General features: G+C 55.0%; 2 protein-coding genes and 1 long non-coding RNA gene across 10 annotated transcripts; 2 read left to right on the top strand and 1 right to left on the bottom strand.

Moving 5' to 3' along the window:
* The first annotated feature begins 479 nt into the window (after window positions 1-479).
* Window positions 480-2223, top strand: Rnasek (ribonuclease K). The gene is made up of 3 exons (XM_005067499.4): window positions 480-703; window positions 1342-1418; window positions 1872-2223. The coding sequence occupies exons 1-3, from the start codon at window positions 626-628 to the stop codon at window positions 2011-2013; spliced, it is 297 nt and encodes a 98-aa protein (XP_005067556.1). The 5' UTR covers window positions 480-625; the 3' UTR covers window positions 2014-2223.
* Window positions 2224-2427: 204 nt separating this feature from the next.
* Window positions 2428-5089, top strand: CUNH17orf49 (chromosome unknown C17orf49 homolog). 8 transcript variants are annotated; one of them, XM_005067500.4, is made up of 6 exons: window positions 2428-2560; window positions 2719-2813; window positions 3364-3465; window positions 4097-4284; window positions 4495-4599; window positions 4829-5089. In XM_005067500.4, the coding sequence occupies exons 1-6, from the start codon at window positions 2540-2542 to the stop codon at window positions 4891-4893; spliced, it is 576 nt and encodes a 191-aa protein (XP_005067557.1). In that variant the 5' UTR covers window positions 2428-2539; the 3' UTR covers window positions 4894-5089. The 8 variants fall into 8 exon arrangements, with proteins under 8 accessions (XP_005067557.1, XP_012967253.1, XP_005067559.1 ...); XM_013111799.3 differs by lacking the exon at window positions 3364-3465; XM_005067502.4 differs by lacking the exon at window positions 4495-4599.
* LOC121141388 lies at window positions 3408-4833 on the bottom strand. Its single transcript, XR_005878280.1, has 2 exons — window positions 4651-4833; window positions 3408-3598 (listed from the first exon to the last, which is right to left on the bottom strand). It is a non-coding gene; the product is annotated as an uncharacterized LOC121141388 (long non-coding RNA).
* Window positions 5090-9440: the final 4351 nt, after the last annotated feature.

Here is a 9440-nt window from a genome sequence, read left to right as displayed (position 1 = left end):
AGTGTCAAAGCATCTTTCAAAGGGAGACCTGGATAGAGGGGATAGACCAGCATGTCAGTAATCTCACCGTCTCGCTTAGCGTTTCCCCCATCACAGAAGACCACCGGAGACTAAGGCGTGCGTGTATGTGTGGGGGAGAGGGATTAGACGACCCCCAGCTTCCCGACGTAACAGAACAGCCCACTGCTCAACTCAGCAGGCGCTCATCCCGGTAACTCTCCAGACACCAGGTTAAAGCTAGTTCCTGGTCATGTGATCTGCCAAGTCGGTCACGTGAGATGCCTGCTCCTTCCATTCCAAGACAGGGGTCGAGAAAAGGAAGAACCATCAGGCCCTGGTTCCTGCATCCCTCACGTCCCTACCACCTGGGTCAAGGAAGAGTTGTGGAGATACTGCTTCGAATTCTGACACCGCATCCTTGTCCGAGGCTTGGCCCGCCGCGTGGAGCAGCGCTGTCTCCCAGCCGCCCCCTCCGAGTAGTCCGCGCCTAAGGCCACGCCCCCTGTCGCTCGGCGCCGCGCAAGTCCCCAAATCCAGCTCCCTGTCCCCGGCGTCTCCAGGGTTCCCTGTCTCCGCTTCTGCTCCTCGCTCAGTCTCTGGAGCTCCCTCCCTCCCTCCCTCCTCCATGGCGTCGCTCCTGTGCTGTGGGCCTAAGCTGGCCGCCTGTGGCATCGTCCTCAGCGCCTGGGGAGTGATCATGTTGGTGAGGGGGCTGCCCCGCGAGAGTCCGAGCGGGCCTGAGGGGCTCCGGGGTTGAAGGGTTGGGAGGCCAGAAACCCCCAGGCCTTTGGAAGCAGCAGACAGATCAAGGGTCTGGCTAGCTAGCCGCCGAAAAACGAGACGGAACTTAGATCGAAAAATTGGGAACTAGAGCGAAAGGGTGATGGAGCGGGACCCTGGGGAAGGGAAGCCAGCGCTGGTAAATCTGCCGACCCCTCAAGGTAAACGAGAGCTAGGTCCCTGAGACATGCTTGAGAGGAATGGAGGCGAGGAAGAAGCGTGCTCTCCCGAAAATGGTAGCTGAGGTCTTGCTTCTCCAGGGTCCTACCGGCCTTCACTTTCAGAACCATGAAGTGTTGGGTCTCCCTCGTCTCTTCCGCCTAGTCCCATGATAGTGACGCGTCTGGAGAGCTGTCTGCCATACCTCCTTGTACCCAGCCACCCTTCCCGGTGCCCTACCTCACGCCCTATTCCAGATGGCTGCGTCCGAATCCAGCTACAACCACCCTGCTCCTAGCCCTGTCTGATTACCCAAGGGGCAGGTGTCGGGAGGAGCTTAGGGAGCGACCGAGAGGTAAGGTGCCAGAACTTGACAACCTACCTATTTCTTTGTCCTTCCAGATAATGCTGGGGATATTTTTCAACGTCCACTCTGCCGTGTTAATTGAGGACGTTCCCTTCACAGAGAAAGATTTTGAGTAAGTGCTTGGGTGCTTAGGCGGATGCACACCAGGGCAGGCAGTTATGTGGGGGGCACTGCTGAAGGCGGAACGTTGACGGCCCTAGGTTGGGGGACCGCAAGAAGAGCCGTTCTCTTTTTAAAGTAGTGCAGTGGCAAACGTGTGCTTAGAACGCAAGGGCCTATTGCAGTCCCCAGTACTAAAAATGCACTTAGGAGCAGTCCTGCAAGCCAGACTTCCGTGGCCACCCACCCCAAGCCCACCAGCGTAGACGAGGCCTCTTCCAGTATTCTGCCTTCCCGCGCCTCAGTCTACCTCTGCAAAAACGGATCCCACGATAGAACTCATCCCGTACGATTGTCAGCAGGACTAATAGGAGTCGGAGCGTTTAGCGCGGTGTCTGGTGCACGGTGCGTGCACATTGGATGCTCTGGGTGACTGACATTTCCCTGCTTGCTCGCCACCCTCCAGGGACGGCCCTCAGAACATATACAGCCTGTACGAGCAAGTCAGCTACAACTGTTTCATCGCCGCGGGCCTCTACCTCCTTCTCGGAGGCTTCTCCTTCTGCCAAGTTCGGCTCAATAAGCGAAAGGAATACATGGTGCGCTAGAGCGCACCGGCTCTCCCTCCCTCCCCATCCCTCCTCTATTTAAAGACTCCTCAGCCTCAGTCTGTCCCACCCATCTGGCGTCCTCTGGACCGAGCTACCCCGGCGAGACCGTATCCCTGGCCCTGCAAATCCTGCTGTCCAGCCCCTGGGGGGCACCGCGGCTGACCCCGCCCTGTCCTGAACCACAATAAAAAGAAGCGATTCTCCTAAGCTTGGTGTCGGTGCTTTCAGGGAGAGGGCGGGCCTGGGCTTGCACGACTGAGCGCAGCCTCAACGAGGAGTCCCGACCCTTCGACGGAAGTGGAATGAAGCCAGCCGGAAGTGAGGCGACGTCTTCCACCTCGTCTTCCTCCCAGCGGCGAGGCGACCTGAGTGACTGGGGAGAGGTTGAGCTCCGGCCAATCGGCTGCAAGGAGGGCGGGACTTCCTGCGCGGGAGCCAGAGCGGCCGGCTGCCCGGCTCTCCGTGGTTTCCAGCTCGCGTGGTGGTAGCGGCGGAGCGTCTCCGTGAGGAGGTGCGCGGGGCCATGACGTCAGCGTCCACCAAGGTTCGACCTCCCTCGCGGACTGCGCTCCCTGGCGGCCACGGGAGGGTGGGCCCCCTGCCTGGTTCCCGGCTGGTGCGCGCTGGGCGGGGGGCGGGCGGATCCGAGGCTGGGGTGGGACGGCGCGCTGCCGGCCCCCCGTAATGCTGCTCCGCCCCCAGGTTGGAGAGATCTTCTCCGCGGCCGGCGCCGCCTTCACGAAGCTCGGGGAGCTGACTATGCAGCTACATCCAGTATCGGACTCCTCCCCTGCCGGGTACGTGAGACCAGCCTAGGACCTGGAAGCCGAGAGCAGGCGCTGGGATTCAGTCACCGGCACGACCCTCTCTAGAGCAGGGAGATACATTAATTCCTCTGTGCCTGGCCCGGCGCAGCGCAGTTGTTAATCATTGTTGAATTAGTGAATGACAGGTGACGATACTACCAGGTCCACAACCCCCCAGCTGCAAACCGACACACTGCCTCCCACCCACCCCAAGCCGTGTGGAACCCCCAGCCTGCTGCTACACGTCTTTGAAGGGTTCTGTTTGTGAGGTCCCTACTCGTTGCACTGGTTTCCATGGGTTGTTTATGGCAGCTGCTACATGATGGAGAGAGAGAGGTGTTTTCAAGTGGCTCTGGATGCAATTTCATGTGGCCAGCGGTTTGTCCCCAGGGCTTTTCTTAAGGAGGTCCTCTTTCCGAATCACTGAAAGGTGCCGCAGAGACAGAGGGAAGAGGCTGCTTGTGTGGACGGAACAGCCTGTGGGCCGGCCCCACACACTCCTCCTTCCATTTTTGCTATCACCCTTCTCCCCTTCCGACAGTGCCAAGTGGACGGAGACGGAGATAGAGATGCTGAGGGCCGCTGTGAAGCGATTTGGGGACGATCTTAATCACATCAGCTGTGTCATCAAGGAGCGGACAGTGTGAGGGGGGGTGGCCGGCAGAGAAAGGGGAGGGGTGGGCAACCTTCTCCTCCTTACCCATTCTTCTTCCTCAGACTCCCTCAGCTCGCATCTTTCCTACTTGTTGCTAGTTGTGTTAGCATTTCCTTGAGGGCTGAAAGAATATAGTAACTGTGACATTTGGTCGGGAGTTCAGGAAATGTGATGGTAACTAGGACCCTCAGAGAATTTTATCTTCAGGTGCCCAGATTCTCAATGGGTGTATTTGATGATGAGGGCTCCCTAGCTGTCTAAATAAACCCCGAGACCAGCACATCTGGGATGCATTCTCAACTAGTTAGCTGGTCTGAATCTGAAAAAACTCAGTTTGCCTTTATATCACCAACACATACCCGGTGGCCCTACACATCCAGACATCTCTCCTTTCTGACTGCTCCGTTCAGGGGCTCTAATCTCCATGACCCATTTGCCCTAATGGGGTACAAAGTTACTAAGGGTAGGGGGACCCTTACTACACATGGATTAGGGCCTTGATCTGGGTATTTATGAAGGAACTAGAAGTCCTTCAGAGTGGCCCATTATTCCCTCCCCTCCCCTCTTCCCTCAGCCTCTCTGGTGACAGTCTCCCTAATCTGCTTTCTCTTATCTTCAGGGCTCAGATAAAGACCACTGTAAAGCGAAAAGTATATGAAGACTCTGGCGTCCCTCTTCCAACTGAGTCACCCAAGAAAGGGCCCAAGAAGATGACATCTGGGGTCCTCTCCCCTCCCACTGCCCCTCCACCCAGCAGCTCCAGTGTCCCTGAGGCTGGGGGTCCTCCCCTAAAGAAACAGAAGGCTGGTGAGGGCTGTAGAGTTGCTGCCTAGGGTAGGGGTTAAAGGTCCTACCTGAGATTCAATGAGAGAATTGGGCCTGGGTCAAAGGACACATGACTCTTGTGTGCTCAGTCGTCAAAACGGGTAGAGGGCTGTGTAGAACATGAAGCTTTGGGAAACTGGGACGAGGGAGAGCAGTCAGGAAACCTAGAACCTAGCCTATGCCCCCTCCCAGATGTGACACTCAGTGCTCTGAACGACTCCGACGCCAACACTGACCTGGTGGATGTTGAAGGGCTAGGAGAAACTCCTCCAGCCAAGAAACTCAACTTCGACCAGGGTAGGAGTCCTCCTCCCCCCACACTGCCTGGGGTGGGGAAGAAGTACTCACCTGGATGGTAGGGGAGGGTCCCAGCAGAAGCCCCTTTCTCGTACAAGGGTTTCAGACCGAAGATACTCAGTGCAGGGGGCTGGGTCAGTTAGTAATACGTTGTGTGAGGAGGAGAGGGTTTTCTTGGAGACATACTCCGTGTTTGCTCCATCTCGGCCCGTTTTACTTCCTGTTCCAGACAGCCTGACCCTGGACTCTGGCCTTCTCTCGACCTCTGCTGACGCTCCTCTGCTCTCCTGCTGAGCCTTCCGCCTCTGACCCTCACTGTTCCCCGTGGACCTGTGGACCACCTGGGACTCTAAGCAAGGACTGCATGAGAGAGGGTCAGAACGCCACTGGAGCTGCCCATCTTGTTCCCGAGAAACGTGCCCACACCCTCTGACCTCCGTCTGATGGACATTTTTATACAGAAAATTATAATAAAATTGCCTCAGCATGGTGCTGCTCTTCCCTCTCCTCTCCTCAGCCCTCAGGGGCCCAGCCCCTTCTCAGTAGCTCTCACCACCCTGCCCGGAGCAGCACAGCCAATATTGGCAGACTCACATCCCAGTGCCAATATTTCTGTGCTGCTAGAGCCAGGAGAGCTGGGAGTGGGCAACAAGGACTCTGCTCTGCTCGGCTCTGCGGGACAGAACTTACTCCCGGGTGGCTCACAGAGACCACCTGGGGATTCGAGAGGGGCTCTTTCCGGAGTCCCATACTCTCCCGCCCCACCTTGTCAGAACTCCTTTACAGGACCCAGATGGGATGCTTTGTGCTGCTTCTCCAGGGTGGCCTCCCCCACCCTCGCTCTAACACCACAGTGTGGTTTGGACGTGGCCACAGTGCCGTACAAACCACAGTGTGCTGCTGGGGCGGGAGCAGGACTTGGGTTGAGAGGAAGACAGCACATGACGGCGCCATGAAGACCCCCACCAACCGCGAGGCGATGGAGAAGGGTGAATGGCAAACATGGCCCCCAAAAGGTTAGCAGAGGCCAGGGTAGGGCCCTGGGGGATGAGGTCAGTGTGCTAAGCTTGGAACATTCTTCACCTCTATAGGAATTCAGCTCTGGGCATCCTTAGGACAGAGCCGGAGGAGACAGGGAATGGCTAGGGAAGACCAAGAAACTTCCTCCCAACAAAGGCAAGGACCTAAGGCTTCCTGTGTCCATTCCTCCCTCCCTGGGTCAGAACCCAAGAGAAACGCTACAAGAGTCAGGGCCAAGGACAGCAGGGTTGGGAGTTGGCAGTCCAGAGGTGGAGGGGCTGGAACACGGTTGAGAGAGGGGGGCCGGAAGTCACCCTGGGCCCTGGGCCTGCCACAAGATGGAGGCCAAAGGCAGGAAATGGAGGCCAGGGAGGAAGGGGAGCAGCAGAGCCCAAGAAAAGGCCCATCTAAACCTAAAGGCCAAAGTATTCAACCCCCAAGTGCTGCTTTCATTCCCCATGGACCCCCAAGACCCACGCCCCACCCCCAAAGCAACACTCATTAGCCCATTCACCAGGCCCAGGCAGGGAGGCCCACCCCTGAGAGCCACGTTTAAGCAAAGACAAACATGTCTCTCCCCACCCCCAACCCTAGGCCTTCCCTTAGCCTTTTCCTCCTGTCCAAGACCTGATTTTAAAGAGAACCTCCCAGAAGGCAAAAGTTTCTTCTGGAAATTAAAAACAAAAAACTCTATAATACCCAAATATTAATCTCCCATCTCTCATCCCACCCTTCACTACACCAAGCTTCCGACACACCCCCCAAAACTCTTAGCAATCAAAAGAGCTAAGATGGTGTGTGTAAGCAGTCTTTTTAGGGCCCCTGAGGATGTCAGGCCCTCTCCAAGGCTACCACCGTCCCCCATCAAGACTTGCCAAGGCCTCCTGCTCCTTGCACCCCAGAACCCCCCAAATACTGCTGCCCCCAGCTCCTGTCTCAGTGAAGCTTTTGTGGGGGTAAGAAAATCAAACACTATCCTAATGTCTGGGGTCACTGGGGGCTCTCAAGTCTCAGACTCTGGTTCCAATCTGGGGGGTTACATCTTAGGGGTTCAAGAGAAAGGTTCTCTGGTCATCCCCCCAATTCCAAGAGTTATAGAGCCCAACCCCACCCCAGCACGCACCTCCAAACCTCCCCCCCAACCGCCACGTCTCTCCTGAAAACAGGGGACACTTTCCTCCCCACTTACCTCAGCTACTCTCCCCTGAGATCCTGGTCCCCTATTTTGAAAGGAGCAAATTTGGGGGTGCATCCCTCACATTTGGGGTGCAGGAGAAAAGAGCCGCCCCAGTCGCATCGCTGGCCTCCTTCCTTTCAGCTGGCTCAAGGACTGGGGAGTGCCCTGGGGAGGGGGACCCCCACAAGAGAGCTCTGAAGGGGTTCCTCCACTCCCAGTCAGAACTGGGGACACCCCCCCAAAACCCGTCCCAGCCCATCCGTCTCCAACTCGGCGGGAGAGGCAGCTGCAATGCCCCAGTCAGATTCCCCCAACACTACATTCCTCACCCCATCTAGAGGGGTCCCGGGGCCCCCAAAAAAATCCCAAAAAAATCTAGGATGTTGGGAAGACGGTCCTGAACTAGCTACCCAAATTTGGGGTCCTTAGATACCCCCGTTTTTTCAGGAAAATTCTGTCTTTCTCCTGCCTCCCGCCAGCCCTGCTCTGTCCCGATGCCAATTTTGGAAGTCACTCCCTCCTTCCTCCTCCCCGTTTCTCCAGGCCCCCCCGCTTGGGGGCTAGGGTCCAGGACACCTGGCTTCCAGACCGGGGGACACTCTTTAGAGGGCTAGGGGCCAAGAGGTCAAGCTCATTGCCCCTGTCTCAAGGAAGCAGGAAAGCCCGATTCTCCCCTCCCCTCCCCTCCCCCCTGGCTGGTCTCGGTGGTGGTTTAGGAAAGCCTGGAGGACTGGAATCTGCCATTGCTATTGCACAGGCAGTTTTTTTCCTTGGGTTGGGGGGGTGGGCGGTGGGAGGGAGAGAGGGGAGGAGAGCCGAAGAGAACAGGGACCTAGGCGGGAATATCTGGCCTGGTTTACCCTCTAGCCCCTGCTGCCGTTAGGAACCCCTCCCCCCCTCAGTTCACCCTCATTCCTAGTCCTCTCTCTGCTTTCTGTTTGGGGCTTTTATCCTAAAAATCAGGGTGCAAGAATCACCTCCTTGTAGCCCACTACAGCTCCTCCTTGCCAGTTCCAGCAGCACTGCATTGGTCAGAAGCACCCACTTTAACAAGAGACACCCCACTTTCCTCCAAACAGATTTTCTTCCATAAGAAATCGGGGTTCAGGGTGTGAAGCCACCTTTCCCCCTTAGCTCAATGAGCCGTGTACTAATAAGTCTGTGATGAAACATACTGCTTTTCCAGGGTTCTCCCTTCAAAGCCTCAGCTTGTTTGGAGGTTCACTAAAATAGAACTTTCTGGAATCTGGGATGAGAGGGGGCTATCAGCAAAAGATAACCTAAACCAGAAATGTGCTCTAGAATAGGTGAACTTCTAAATTAATCTCCATTTCACCAAATGTGACCAGTGACAAAACACCCCAAAACCAGACAGCCCCAAATTATCCTGGGAGGTGCTTCTCATGGTCTGTTCTCTGGAAGAGTTTCATACCTAAACATATACACAGGAATATCCTCCCCCCTCAAAATGAGTTTCCACAGGATTCAAATGCAAAACTCCCCCACAAGTCCTCAACTAAAAAAGCCTTCAAACTTGACCCTAGCTTCCTGCTCTGCCTCCAACTCAATGTAATTTTGCCTCTTAAAACCTCCAAACTGAATTTTATGTCCCCAATCTCATCTAAAACTTGAAACAGAGAATACTCAGAAAGCTCTCCCAGTAGACCAAAATAACAAGATGACAGTCTCAAAATCATGATCATCACACACCCTCAACCTTTAAAACCACCTCCACACTTCCAACCTGCTATTAGCTCTCAAGACTAAAAGACAGGCCCCGTGGACTATAACAACATCCTATGGCAAGTAGCACCCCAGAACTGACCACATTCCTAACTCCATCCTGACATCAAAGGCAGCCCTTGATGTTTTCACCTCCAAACTGGAGGTAAAAATTGGATAGAGACCAAAATAACCCTGACAAAGGGAAGACACATCTTCATCCTGAACCCTTAGGTTATTTATCCCCAGGTGTCTTCTGGGCTGCTGTTTTGTTTGTTGTATGTCTGCTTAAATCAATAAAACAAACAAAAAAAAAACGCCCCCTCGAACAGAAAGGAGAGGCCTCAGGCCTGCTTATGCAGCTCCATGGCCAATGCTATCACTCTTGACTACACATGTTCCTGACCCCGTAACTACAGAGCTCCTCTTCTTCAAATGAACCTTGTCCTCCCACAAGGCTCTCCAAACAAAATCTAAGGGTGTGGTCTCTGCCTATCTCCTGAACAGAGTACTTAAAATAAGGTTCTTCCTCCCTTCTCCTCAAGTCCTCCCTTTGTTTACTCCACTCAAGGTTCATATAATGTTCACTAAAAATTCACGTCTACAGACATCTGGATAACAGTATCCACCTAATTAGAAAAGAAAAACCTGTGTTTGCAGGCACAAGACCCCACTCCTTGTCCCAACCATTTCCCTCATTCCAAGACCAATTCCACAGGAGTTCCAGCTTTCCTTCGGAGACCCTAACTCTTCTGTCCTCTCCCTAGTGCCCCACTAAGAGACAAAGGTGCAGAATAAACTCTCGCAAAGAGAAGGCAACAGAAGATTGAACGCATCCAGCTCCCTGGTCTGAGCACATCTCCAGCCAGGAGACCTAGAGGCGAAGCGAGGCTATAGTGCTCGTCCGCCCCCTCGTGGAAGG

The sequence above is a fragment of the Mesocricetus auratus genome, unplaced genomic scaffold (assembly GCF_017639785.1).
Source record: "Mesocricetus auratus isolate SY011 unplaced genomic scaffold, BCM_Maur_2.0 Super-Scaffold_100007, whole genome shotgun sequence".
Lineage (NCBI taxonomy): Eukaryota > Metazoa > Chordata > Mammalia > Rodentia > Cricetidae > Mesocricetus > Mesocricetus auratus.
Note: the sequence above shows the minus strand (reverse complement) of the source record. Positions and strands in the feature narration are given on the sequence as shown.